The sequence below is a fragment of the Panulirus ornatus genome, chromosome 69 (genome assembly GCF_036320965.1).
Source record: "Panulirus ornatus isolate Po-2019 chromosome 69, ASM3632096v1, whole genome shotgun sequence".
NCBI lineage: Eukaryota > Metazoa > Arthropoda > Malacostraca > Decapoda > Palinuridae > Panulirus > Panulirus ornatus.
In genome coordinates, this window is record NC_092292.1 from 20,449,537 (window position 1) to 20,464,531 (window position 14,995).

Sequence of the window (14,995 nt, forward strand, 5' to 3'; positions counted from 1 at the left end):
AGCCTAAGCTGTTCCTGATACCGTCAATGAGTTACCGTCAAACATATTCTCCTTAATTTGTTTTCTTTTTCCACCGTCAGAGGATGATAACCAAAGGTTCTGTTGCTCATCCCACTTGATACGACGCGTTGGCACGACACATCTCATTAGGGGATTACCAACATCCTGAAGCCGCCAGATGATCGCCCACTCACACAACGCACGTACGTAGGTGCACGTACAGATGCACTATGTACCAACGACAAGATCTGGCCAGGAGAGAGAGGGATGAAGGAGTTCGCTAACGTGCACTTCCTTGTAACCCCACTTAAATCAACAGCTTACATGGGACACTCTATGTACTGTTATGGATCATATATAATTTCTTACTAAGAAGTATTATAGCTGCATAGCGTTATATATCCGCAGAAGTATAATTACATACTTTGCTATGCACTATGATTGTGGAGGTGCATTAGACATAGATTCAAAGATATATGATGACGTTGTGCCCACTCCATCATAGCTGTCTAGCGTTACTGTCGAGACATTATCGGAAGACGAGACTTGCGGAACCTGACCAGGCCTGTTGGACGCACCCAAATATATCGTGACTGGCAAGGGCCAGCAGGACGCATTACACAGTCTTGCTGTCATGAACGTTCACCTCTCTCTCTTCCCCTGGCTCCTGGCCACCTGAATGTTAGTCTTCTCTCGTCTATCAACACAGATTCTCTGTTCTAGTATTCGTGTTATAAATGCTTTATCGGGCAAGATGTAGATTTTTTTTTTAAGGAAAACCGAGAATTTCTGTTAATTCAAAATAAAGGTGATTATATCGTCCTGTTTGATGACCTGTGGTGACCTCGACCAATGCCTCATCCACAAGGATTTGCTGGAACTCGAACTTTTCAACTTGGGAAATTTTGTGCACTTCACCGGCTACATGTGCCGTTGCCACCTCCTCCTTCCTAGTCGACCCTTGGGACACGCGAGCACTTCAGCTCACAGGACTGGCTTCGTGTACCAGACATCCCAGCGGACTGGGAAGGTCGCTATCCTCTCAACATGAGTGGGAGGTGAGACAGACTCACACTCTCGCACAGTGATCACCCTTGAGGTTTCGTGCCTCCCATTTGAGAGCTGTGCCTTAAGGCAAAGTTGTTAAACAGACAGCTATCTATCTCGTCCACATCCTCTCCCTCCAGCTCACGTGCTCTCCTCAGCAGCACTATGTACACTGTCTCTCCGGTCAGCCTTTTAGTTTGGTTGCTGTTACTAAGCGTCAGCTCAACCTAGATATAAAAACCTCTAAGACAATGCCAAAAAAGGATATCGAGTTACTTGCAACGAGGCGTTCTCTAGAGTATGCCTGTGGCTCAGGAGAGAGAGAGAGAGAGAGAGAGAGAGAGAGAGAGAGAGAGAGAGAGAGAGAGAGAGAGAGAGAGAGAGAGAGTATCTGTCAGAGGACCAATACAAAGCAACATTCACAATCAACCTCCAGAGCAACACGGAACGGAATGAACCTCCGCTCACGACGGAACGGAACATTCTTTGCTCACCACGGAACCGGACAACCTCCGCTCACAGAAATTTACAGCAATTTTCTCTTAATTACACTCAATTCTGGCACCATTCAAGGAAATGCCAGACCACGTCCCCAGCGAGCTCAAAGTAATTTCACCGCACAAGATATTTAGGAAAATTTGGTATAGACGGCATTGTGAGAGTTCAGTATATAAAATCTCAGAACCTTATAGCTGTCGGTGAATGTAACACGTGATTAGTTTATTCTTATTCTGCAGATGAAAGTAAGGCGTGCGCGTCCCTGATGCAAAGAAGCTGAATCAATTCACTGATTCTCAAAAGCAGATGAAGTTAATGAGCGACTCACAGATTCTTAGTCATAGATCAGTCAACATAAGACATTCTGAGTCTCAACAGTGGGTGACCTTGATGTACTACCTCTGAAGTATGTAAAGTTTCCATGGGATTTTCAGGTTCTTAACAATAGATAAATCTCTCATAGGATTCTGTCATTCTGATTCGAGGCGTAGTAGAAACAGTATACATAGACCGATGTGCATATTTGTATGAATTATGTGAATCCACTTTTTACCATAAAGTATTATAGCTGCATGGTATTATAGCTCTACCAAAATATAACTGCATACTTTCATATGCCTCATGACTATCCGGATAGCTGCATTATGCTTATAGATTTATAGATATATGACAACGTTGTGCCCACTCCATCAAACCTGCATGCCCTAATAGCTATATATACGTATGAATAATCTGATGGAAAAGAAGCAAATGAACTGTTCTCTAACAGAGAACGGAGGTCAGAGTTGATTTGCTTCGCTCTGTGGGATTTCCTTCTCTTTTCCAGGAATCGATCAGTTCCGAAGAATGAAAAAATTGGAAGGCGAATTAAAATCCAAAAATTTTGTCTCTACTTTTTCCCCTTGTCGGGAGTTGATGGAACCAAAGATGAATCCTAGACGAGAAAATTAATAATGATCTAAAAATCCTGACTTAATTAATCTTTTTTCACAGTTATTCTAATTAGTATCGCATATTCCCTTGCGCCAGCCCAATTAATAACCTTGGACATGAGACGTGTGATTAAAGGTTGGTTGGTTAATGATAAGAAATTAACACTAACGAAAGCTGTGTTTAGTTAACATGGTTTGTTATACTGAGAAATGTTAACAGAGAAGAGGGAGTCGTATCATCATATTACATCTAAACATTTGCCTATGATCTTACTTTTATCTTCATATTACGGATATCAGTACATTACGTATATCGTTATCTTCATATTACAGATATCTGTACGTTACGTATATCGTTATCTTCATATCACAGATATCTGTACATTACGTATATCGTTATCAAATCCAAAATGCATTACTGCAATGTTGCCTGCTGTGGCTCTTGTGATCAATCGGTTATGGAATAATCCGAATCTGTTAGTGTCGACCTGGATTATACAGGAGACCCAGAATTATTGATAATTAGTCTCTAATTAATTCCCAAGGCAGAGATACCAACAGTTTTTGCGTTTGAAGAGAAGATACATCGGGCAAGACTTGGCTCAGACATGTAATTCCGGGGTGGGATTGCAGATGGGACTCAGGAGTGTGGGGTTGGGTCAGGTGGGGTTGGGTCAGGTGGGGTTGATTCAGGTGGGGTTGGGTCAGGTGGGGTTGATTCAGGTGGGGTTGGGCCAGGTGGGGTTGGTTCAGGTGGGGTTGGGTAAGGCGTAGTTAAGTGGGGAGTTGGACTAGTTCTGGGTGTAGATTATGGTTTTGTATCTTGCTGTGGTAGTGGTGGTAGTTTGTGGGGTTGTGGACTGATGCGGTGGTGTTGTGAGGTTGGAAAACGCTGTGGTAGGATTGTGTAGTGGTCGCTGTGGCGTGGGAAACTGTGGTAAAGGTTATGGGGCGGTCAACGGGATGGGTGTGGTAGACTAGGATGGGTGTGGTAGGATTTCTGGCCAAGGTTGACGGAGGACGGTGGGGTTATAGGTCGTTTGACTGCACTGAGAGAGAGAGAGAGAGAGAGAGAGAGAGAGAGAGAGAGAGAGAGAGAGAGAGAGAGAGAGAGAGAGAGAGAGAGAGAGAGAGAGAGATCGGTGTACCAAGTTTTAGCCTCAATTACGAAACAATTCCATGGGTAATTTGTGAGAGATGATATGTCGAGCCTGGGGGTCCTTGTGAGCGTTACCGAGCTATACTCTCGTGTCCTATTACGCAGGGAGGCATCATCACACAGGGAGGCATCATCACGCAGGGAGGCATCATCACGCAGGGAGGAGGCATCATCACGCAGGGAGGAGGCATCATCACGCAGGGAGGAGGCATCATCACGCAGGGAGGAGGCATCATCACGCAGGGAGGAGGCATCATCACGCAGGGAGGAGGCATCATCACGCAGGGAGGAGGCATCATCACGCAGGGAGGAGGCATCATCACGCAGGGAGGAGGCATCATCACGCAGGGAGGAGGCATCATCACGCACGGAGGAGGCATCATCACGCAGGGAGGCATCTTCACGCAGGGAGGCATCATCACGCAGGGAGGTAAAGCCTCATAATTTAAACAAACGCTCGAAAACCAGAGGGTCAGGTCCTCCTCATCGTAGGGATTTCATTGTACCCGCTGAACCCCAGGTAGCGGGGCTGGGAATATGTGGAAGTGTCTATGGTAATGTACAGGAACGTCGACAGCCGTGGGAGGGACTGTGAGTGTTTGTTTTTTGTGTGCAATGTATATTTGTTTTGCCGGCCGTGTCATATGCCAGTGTGGGCATAGAGGCTGTACGGCGCGTTCCTCCTACACCAACACACACACACACACACACACACACACACACACACACACACACACACACACATACACACATATACACACACACACGCACATACACACTAGCCATCTGAAGGGGGATATCACCACGACACTCGGCGTTTGAAAGGTGAAATGAAACCTGGCAAGACTTTCAAGTTGCTGGTACAATGAATCCGTAATTCATCGTCACTAATGAATTGTCAGAGGACGACTGGTAATATTTGGGCCGACGATGCTGGTGCCCCTCTCCACGAAGCCCTGCAACGATGGCATCTGTCAACATTTGCCGCCTTTTAACCATTTAAGTTTTTGACAAAAGTACATCTAAATTCACTCTTGCATACGATATCCTTATCGTCTTATATTCTATAAATTCTGAATTCAATGGGATTCCCATGAATAAGGATCTGATACCATCATTTTACGAGGAAAAGCGAGATAACTTGACTTTTAAACTCCGATAGTGCGCGTTCTGTTTAGATAATTTTTATAATTGCGATAAGCCTTCAGAGACCCCACCACAAGCTGGGAGTGTGTTACGTGCCTCGTGTGTTGGAGGGAAGATCTCCTGGCAGGATAACAGAGCAAACCAAGGTAATAAGGACAAGTAATACCAAGCACAAGCAGCATTTCACCTGGTAGTTTCCAATCATCCTTTTAATATAACATCATTTACTCCTCACTGAGTCGCCTTTATTACATTCTATTCTCAAATAACTCGAGAGTGTCATTATATTTAATATATTTTCAAAAGTTTTCCACGATATGATGAGAATGTGGTATCTATAAAAGAATTATATTACTATCCGGTTTTGTGCTTACATAGAAAACGGACCCCCACCTGGAGCTGGGAGAGTTACCCTGATGACCGCGGGCCACAGTTGCAACCCAGACTCTGTTGCGGGTAGACGTATTTCGTGTGGTTCCCCCAGTGTTGCAAGCCATATCTTCAAGCTGCATGTCTCGAACGGTAAGACTGATCATTCTGCATGTTGTTCACTACATTTTAAAGACATTAAGTGGGGTGGCATGGCGTCTGAGGCTGTACTGTCAGAGACATTGACCAATTTAAATTCTTGAATTTTGACAGGGCTGTGCATTTCTGCCACCTGCATTGACAAGCATAAAATTTAGTTAAATTCAGAAGTGACCACCCTCCTGGCTCGCAGTTTGTGGCCTTCGGCGCAGCACTGCAAACGAACCGTGGAAACGCATACCAGAGCGATCAAATCCACGCCGAAACTAAATCGATAACGGACATAGAGATAAGAACGAACTCATTAAGACGAAGAAAAAAGAAACGTGCTTTCAACTGGCGCGAGCCTTAGGGCCTAGACGCAGTGCTTGCAGAGGGCACAGAAGGAGGAGCAGGCATGTTTTATCGGCTCACCTGTTCATTGGCCCAGCTTGCCCAACGCTAACTGGCGATCAGAGTGTGATGAGTGTACAGGTAACGTCAGACCTGTGTCTGGCGGGGCTGGTTCCCAGGATAGTGGTGGCTAGTGGCGGGGTAAATGTGCGGGCTAGTGGAGGGGATAGCGCTTAGTGGCAGGGATAGTGAAGGTCAGTGGCGGGGATTGTAGGGGATAGCGGCGAGGATGCTGGTGCTTAGTGGTGGGGATAGCGGTGGGTAATAGCGGGAATAGTGATGGCTAGTGGCAGGGAGAGTGATGATTAGTGGCTAGAGATAGTAGTTGTTAGTGGTAGGAATAGTGATGGTTAGTGGCGAGGATAGATTTGGTCAAAGGCGGAGATGTGTGTGGCGAATAAGAAGGCTAGTGGTGCTTCGTGGCGAGGGTAGTTTTGGTTTGTGGCAGGGACGGTGACAAATGGTGTTGGAGACAGTGGTGGAGATAGTGATGGTTAGGATAGTAGTGAGGGCAGCAGTGGTTATTGGCGGGGACAGTGGTGGTTAGGGGGATTTATAATGGTAGTTTTTCTCTCGCGTGGTGGAGGTTAGTGGCTATGGGTGAGTCGTGTAGAGTCCCCACCAGAGGTTGGCGTGAATGTCCTGTAGAGTCGTCCGTGTCACCAGTGGGCGTGGGTAGAGGCAAGAGTCATGTAGAGTCAGGGATGTCGTTCGTGCCACCACTGGTCAGATTATGGGTGCCATTCCAGACCTAAGTCTCAAGATTATCTTAACTTTCTATGTGTGGCCGGCGACCACAAGGGAGTTCCTCAATTTTCGTGAGTTTGGTGACGGTCTGCCGTGGTGCAGTGGTTACAATAGCTACGGATTCGGATCCTTGTCGCGGCCCAAAGACAATCTCATCTGTTCATCCTTACTTCGGAGCTGGAAGATAAACAAGTACTTGGCTTAGTATGATGTGTCTGTATGTCTCCAGACTCATACTTGGACAAAGCCCAAGCCAAATCAGAATCACCCACCAACCCTCACGCTGAAATGAAATTCTCACCCCATCCTCACACATCAGCCAACTACACCCACAGATCCCCTAGTCCCCAGCAGCAAACACTACATTGATAAAACACATTTGCATCTAAATGATCCACCAGACACGAAACAACCGACACCTGAACCCAGTCATGAACTCCACCACAGCAGACATGCGAACATCCGAAACTCCACTCCGCAGATGAACACGAGTCACACCTTTTCATTTGTACTCTGGACAACTCCTTTCTCATCAACTTTATAAACATCGACGCAACATATCTCAGGACCCCTCAGATTCAGGATGGAGCTTCCATACAGAAGACACTAAACAGCCACCCCTCGACTGCCCTGCACATACCCTTCTAGGACAAACACACAAAATCACCACACTTCATGACTTGTAGTCTTGGAGGTGGACCTGGCTAGCTTCATGGGCACGCCTGGTGGACTAGTTCCATCACTGGTAAATTCGGTGGATCAGTTCCACCACCGGCATCTAGGGTGGATTAGCTCCACCATTGATAGTATGATGTAAAAGAGTACCAGGAATTGCTCTCAAAATGCATCGGAACCATCATCATCCTTATCACGTGCCCTGCGGGATCCCATCTCCTCCCTATGTATCCTGAGGGACCCCGTGTATCCTGCGGGACCTCGTCTCCTCTCCGCGAGTCTTGCATGACCTCTTTTCCTCTCTACAAGTCCTGCGGGACCCAGTTTTTTCCTCATGTGTCCTGCAGGACCCCATATGCTCCCTATGTGTCCTGCGGGTTCCCGATCCTCCCTTTGTGTCCTGCGAGACCCCAGTTCCAGCAAGCGACGTTTCTAACGTGGCAGGAATCACGTTTCGATGAGGCTTTGCTGGCTGACTCCCAGACCTGTCGGTCATCGGGTCCTCTTGAAAAGAACGGACCATTCTCCAGTCGCAACCCGCGTCGCTCAAAGGCCCAAGATGTGGCAGAAGGGGTGACGCAGTCCTTCCGATGTCTGATTGTATGCTCGTTAAAGGGCGTCTGTTCGTTCGTATCGTCTCTGTGATATCTCTCTATCTGTCTATCTATCTATCTATCTATCTATCTATCTATCTATAAACTATTTTCTTCCTTTCTCCCTTGACGAAAGTGTTGGACATTCCTATTGAAAGAGTCCGTTCCACCGGATGCGTCAACGTTGATAAACCGATCATTCTTTTCTTAATTTCATATTTCTGCTTCATACAGGGGTAAATGCTGCACCAATTCCTATTGTGTCCCTGTTTCTCAAAGCAAAGTTTCCATCGATTTTCTTGTCATCAGTTTCATCATCTGGAACTAGTCATCAGATGAAGAATATGTTAGAGATTGTGACAAGTGATATATAGGAATCACTGAATAATACGGGGCATCACAAGTGTAACACTCTCTCAGTAACACTCAAATGGTAATCACAATTAGCCTTCGTTGTTTTTTTCATACTTGTTCGGCGTTTCCTGCGTTTGTGAGGTAGCGCCAGGAACAGACGAAGAAAAGCCTGCTTCGCTCACATCCATTCTCCATATGTGATGCAGCGAAACCACAGCCCCTCTTTCAACAACCAGACCCAACAGACCTTTTCATGGTTTACTTCGGCTGCTTCAAATACCTTGGCTCAGTCTACTGACACGTCTTTCCCTGTATAATATATCGTTCCAATTCACTCTATCCCTTGTACACCTTACACTATTCACCATTCTGCATGTACATACGAAACGAGAGCACCATCTAAACTTCCCTGCGGCACTGCAAAACACGAAGGAAATGTCTAAGTCTCACATTTAGTTTCTACGGCTCCTATTGCGCCCTTATCAGACCTGTTTCTTCTGGAGCCTGAGGACTCCCTCTGGAACAGCTGGGTCCAGACTTGGGGAAGTGATAGCAATTGTTTTGTGATGTTCCTTCCTGACGTGCAGAGGCGAAGATGGTCTGGAGTGTACTCCTTGCCGAGTTCTGAGATGGGTTTGTGTGTTGTCTGATGTATGTTTTTTTTAGTCTGTGTTTGTGTATTTTTTTGTGTGTTTGTGTTTATGTGTACATGTCTGTTGATGTGTACTGGTGTATTCAAGTACGTGTGTTTGTATTCATGTATGTAAATGTAGGAATGTATATGTGTGTACATGTAATTACCTACTTGTGTTTGAGTGTACGTACTAGTGTCCGTGTGTGAGTGTGTATGTGTCTGTGTAGTATCTACATGTCTGTGCCCATGAGTCGTTACTGTGTGTGTGCCTCACCTCCAAGCTCTGTAAAGAACGTAATTCCCACGAAACAAAATCGTTCTGGGGAAGTTAGTATCTATTACATTAGTGGAAGGTCTTGCGTCTTGAAGTGAAGAAAACGTTTAAGGTGATTTAATTAATTACAGCAAGAATCTTATGACCATGATTTGAAAACATATGTTTACAATATTGTGCCTCATTGTATATATAAAATTGATGTAGAATATTTTCAAGAATCCTTAATTTTCCCCATTTATTCTTAAGTGTACCTCCCTCGCCGTATCTCAGCTAAAGATACCGTAATTGCCTCACTGAATTTGGCGCAGGTGTTTTTAAAATGATATTATATTTACGGTAATTTTCAACGATAAGATGACTGGCCGAGAATTTCCGGCCAGTCCCATGGGTTTGACGCAATTTATAGATATGACGGCAACATGCAAGGAAAACTCACAGAGGATGGCAAGAAATGTCGGAAGGCAGAAATTCAACATATATGTAAATTGTCAAGTGTTTATGATCACCTTTTAATTGTGTGAGTTGAAATATATACATGCATCAAAAGATATTTTTCGGCTGATCTGATCTTAGATTTACATTCTTGACGAAATATACTTTCACGAATATTCTTTTCAGTAATTTGAATCTTAGTAACGTAAGTTACATTGTTCTCATGTGTTCATAGGACAGTCTAAGAGGAGGGAGAGAAAATGAATTGGTCTTAGAATTTACAGATGAATGAGTCCTTCCAGCATAGATGGCATAGTAAGTGGTGGGCTTGTGAGTGATAGCATTAGAGTGATTGCATAACAGTATGGATTTAGGATGGAAAGAGGGAATGTAGACGAATGACAGAGAAAGCTACGTAGGAAAAGAATATGTTGATCATATTCTGATCTTTAAAGATTAATACCGGTAATTATGTGACGTTAATATAAGTATCCTTCAAGCCTAGTGTTATGTCTTCATTCTTCTTTATTTCTCTTCTCTGTATGAGGCGTCATGAGAAATGAGTGAGGTGGTGATGATTGCGTGCAACTGAACCTTGTGTGAAGGGTGAATGCTGGCACAGTCGCTGTGTGCAGATGATGCTGTGCTGCTTCCATGATCAGAAGAGGAGTTGAGTAGAACACTGGGAATCTGATGATAAATGTAGGCGGAGGATGTTGAAAGTCAGACCAAATTTAGTGTCCCTGAATTGAGTTTCTTTGCCACATTGTAATACAAGTTTCAGTAATGAGTAGTGAAAAGGTGTGAACCTAATGATGATAAGTCTCTTGGGTATAATGACCTTGCCTCTGACCTATCCTTTTAGAATAGGGTCAAAAACTACTTCATACTCAAGGACCGTACCATCGTGCTCTCAAGGGTTCATTGGTACTCGGTACTGATAACCAGTAAGGATGGGAGTAGGAAATCGAACGTTAAGAGAAAACATATGCAAGGGAGGAGAACTGAAAGTGCACTGAGAGATCTAGTGACTGGAAAAAAAAAGTTAATTATAGGGTGTCCAAGATGGTTGCATGATGTAGTGCTTGTTACATCTCTAATACATGGATGTTAAACAGTTTTCCTAGGTTTAGATTAGAAAAAAATAAGAGCAGCAGAGATGGATAACGTATATAGTATAATTAGAGTTAGAATACCGTAAAAAAATGAAGATGTGAGAAATATATGCAAAGAAATGGCCAGTTAGTTGCTTGGATTAAAGCTTACTTGCACTGTCTGTATGAGTCTGAGGGAGGGATGGTGAGTAGTTAAGATGTATGGTAATATGGTTGGCGGTATGAGAAGGAGTACACCAGGCAGGACATCAACAGATGCAATGAGATTATTGTTAAAAGTTGCAGGTATTCCACAAGATGCCAGGGGAATGACTCGTCAATGTAGTGTGGTGTAGGCGGTATTGATAAGGGTGGAGGTGTGATTACAGGCGCTATTCTTGATTGGCAAATCAACTAATTATCTAGAGTGAAGAACTGATAAGCAGTAACGTACAAGGCTATTTTTTCTGTATCATTCTGGGAACAGGATAAGTACGAGTGTGTGTGATTACTATCTCTGTGTTTCGGGGAGAGAGTTTCTCATTCGTGTTGCCTCGTCTCTTATCCTTTAATACGTGTATCATGTCTTTACTCCTATATGTGTACACACAGACACACAAACGCACACACATACACACACACACACACACACACACACACACACACACACAAAACCAGTGTAAGCCACGTACCCGTTAATCTATCAGCCCAGAGGGGAGAATGAACAGCTGGGTTGGGTGTGGGATGACTGCGTCAAGGATTCGAACCCATGGCGTTGCGACCTGGCAGGCCCGTACTGACTGATGGTCATTAACGCTAACCACAATTCCACAGGGGTCCGTAAGTGTTTCAAAAGGGAGTGGAAGATATAGGTGACATTGAATAAGGATGGACAGGATCGTCAACCAAATAGAACTGTTCAAAACCTTTTTCAAAATACTTTACTTTGTACTCCCGAGGCACCAGTTCAGGTACATATGAAAGTCTGGTTTATTGCCTTCCGATTTTTGAAAAGAAATTCGTGATTCCCTAAACTAAAGCGGAATTCTGTGTTTGTGATGATATGTAAGGTCCTCAACCTACAGCTTCACTGGTGGTTCACTGTTAAGTGTGGACAGCCAATACTCTCTGATTGTTAGACCATTCATCCATTAAGATTAGTACCATGAGATTATGAATCAAACAGGAATGATTAATATTTTACCTAATTTTAAAGGTGGAGTTGATATTGTCCAGAAGTCTGATTGGCGAGCGTTTCTGATGTGACAAAATACCTGTGATAAGGGTAATTAAGCGATCACCTTCAGGTCAAAGGTTCGTTCTCGATGGCAGTGAAGACTCGGATCGCTTTGTTGTTATTACAATGGTCTTGAAACCCCTCTCAATGGAGCTTATACTGATTGAGAGATTGATTACCGAGGTTCAGTAGAGTCTGGGTTGTGTTTAAGAGAGAGAGAGAGAGAGAGAGAGAGAGAGAGAGATAGAGAGAGAGAGAGAGAGAGAGAGAGAGAGAGAGAGAGAGAGAGAGAGAGAGAGAGAGAGAGAGAGAGAGAATGTTTCACGTACAATCGCAAAACTGTCTTCATCTTAAATACATAACACTGTCTTCATTTCACTTCCACAACACTGTCCTCATCTCAGCCCTACAACACTAGCCTCATCGTAGCTCCACAACACTGGCCTCATATCAGCCCCACAACACTGTCCTTACCTCAGCCCCACAACACTGTCCTTACCTCAGCCCCACAACACTGTCCTTACCTCAGCCCCACAACACCGTCCTTACCTCAGCCCCACAACACTGTCCTTATCTCAGCCCCACAACACTGTCCTTATCTCAGCCCCACAACACTGTCCTTACCTCAGCCCCACAACACTGTCCTTACCTCAGCCCCACAACATTGTCCTTACCTCAGCCCCACAACACTGTCCTCATCTTTGGCCCTGATGATCTCCCTGTGAGACAAGCTAGGGCCCCACAATCTCCCTGTGGCTTCCCGTGCTAGCTGATATCCCTTTGTCAATTTCCTGTAGTCTTTCCCTCGTGGCCTGGGTCGTGGTGCAGGCACGTACCACGGCTCCCCACCCCACCCCCCCACACACACGCAGTATGGGTTGTTCTCCCTCACCCCTCCCTTACTACGTGGGTCGTGCCTCTCCTCCTCTTCCCCACGACTTCATGTGGGTTGTTGCTTCCCCTACACACCTGGCTCGTAACTCCCACACCCACACACACTCTGTGGGTGGTTGCCCTCCGCACTCTCTGGGTGGTGGGCCCCCCGCATTGTGTTGCTGGTGCCCACCCCACGCACTGTGGGGGCCTTGGCTTCCCCTCCTCTTGCACTGTGGGGGTCTTGGCTTCCCTCCCTCCCCCCACCCCGCACTGTGTGAGCTGTAGCTCCCTCTTAGTCCCTGTGGCAGGAGATGCTGACCACCTAAGACCATTGGGCGTCCACTGGCAGTCAGTAGCGAGCCTTAAACGTACATTGCCATTTGGAGGAGACCATTAGATATCCAGGGACACTCAATGGCCATCAGTGGCACCAATGAAACATCTCAGGGCAGCAGGTGACGACCACCAGGACCATTATACACCCACTAATGGTATTCAGCTACCAGCAGTGGAGGGTTGTCATCAGAGCCACTTGATGTATCGCATCTTCTTGTGGTGAGGTGAGGGCACGCCTGCTGGGCCGAGTGTCTAAGGCCATCAGGTGGGACCCACGTTTGGTGGCATACGGCTCCTCCTATTATGGTCCCGTCTCACTGAAAGAGAACAATAACAACAACAACAACAACAAATACAGTGGTAGACTAACCAACACCAGTGACGACAACAACATTGACGAAAAGAACCTTGGTTAACAACAGTGCTAACACTAAGCATTGGTAACAATGACAACTAAAGTGATACCGATAACAATATTGATAACAACACACACACACACACACACACACACACACACACACACACACACACACACACACACACACACACACACCAACACTGCCCTGATTGTGCTTCATGGCGGAGGCCTCATGTTCTTCCATCTCATTTCATCTAAAATTATTTGGAATCCAAAACAAAAGTAAGTAGCCATGTTTAAAAAGAAACACACACTCACAAATCCTCATGAGGAACCCGCAAATCCATTTTTTTTTTTCTCGCTGTTACTCTCAGTGTTCTGATTCTCTTTATCTATTTTCATTTGTTGTAGTTTATTATGGTAAAGGGAGTAGAGGGAGGAGGTTGGTGTGGAGCTGGGAGAAGGGTTGAGATGGCTCCTTCACTGACCAAGGTATGCGTGGTCACGGGATAAGTTTTTCTTGTTATGACTGTGTGTTATGATGATACATGGCTGCAGTGCTGAGAGAGAGAGAGAGAGAGAGAGAGAGAGAGAGAGAGAGAGAGAGAGAGAGAGAGAGAGAGAGAGAGAGAGAGAGAGAGAGAGAGGTACCCACTTACCAGAACCCATCATAGGAAGGTAGATGACGAAAAACAGGAGTTCAAACGTTAAATGTAAAAGACCGAGACACACCACAATATATTGGATCAAAAGTTGTTAAATGAATCAACTCTATGTGAAAACATTATGTTATGAAATAAGAAACAAATTGATTATGGGTTGGAATTAGCTTCGGAATGGAGGGGCAGAAACTCCTAGGAAAAACTGGAATGGGGATTTTCAAAGACTCGTGGAATTACTGAAGGTATCTGAGAGACGCTGTCATCTCCACGTCCAGAGATGGATAGCGTTTGTTTTCGGTATTTCTATGAATATGGTAACATTAGTCTCTAGCATTTTGGAGACGATTGAAATACGATGAAACCTGGAAGCTGAATATGGTAAAATGTCAGATTATTTGAGACGCTGAGACACGTAACTAAATCATTAACCAGAAAAAGCGAACAACAGCTTCAAAATATTTTGTAAACATGTGAAAATAAGTGTTGGTGTATGCATCAGGTGATGCAGGGGTCTGACAGGTTTCAATCCCTTACATTATAGATTTGTTGATCTAAGTTTCGAGGGAAGATATCCCACTTTCTACCAGCCCCTGGAGAAGAAAAAAACTGCATATCCAATGTTGTTGGATGGACAGAGTAGGTGCTAGACTGGTAACTAGGCAAGCAGGGAAGTAGATAGATAAATGATAGATAGGAAGACTGATGCAATGATAAAGATGTAATGGCACGTGGAAAGGTTTCCGATGTTTGGGGAATTATACCACCGCAAGCAGGAAAGCACGAAGAAACGATGTGTGTTGTGTGATCAGAAGCCTCCAGAGGAACGCGGGAGCGTTGTGTGTAGGGGAGACCATCGCTGGCCCACCGGCAGCAGGAGACGAGGGACGGAGAGGAGCTACGTCTCCACCCGTCAGCAGGATCGTCACAGTATAATGGGGTGATAAAACATTAAGGACGATTAAAAGACTATAAGATGGGTAGATACGATGAGATTGATGGCGTTGGAGAGCTGCGTTG

General features: G+C 45.1%; 1 protein-coding gene across 1 annotated transcript in view; it reads left to right on the forward strand.

The window, feature by feature from the left end:
- Window positions 1-5,160: 5,160 nt before the first annotated feature.
- Window positions 5,161-14,995, forward strand: part of LOC139747650 (trehalase-like) — a 109,090-nt gene continuing 99,255 nt past the window's right edge. The window contains exon 1 of the mRNA XM_071660215.1: window positions 5,161-5,304. Coding sequence (XP_071516316.1) covers window positions 5,293-5,304 — 12 coding nt within the window. The 5' untranslated portion in view covers window positions 5,161-5,292. The remainder of the gene's footprint in view (window positions 5,305-14,995) is intronic.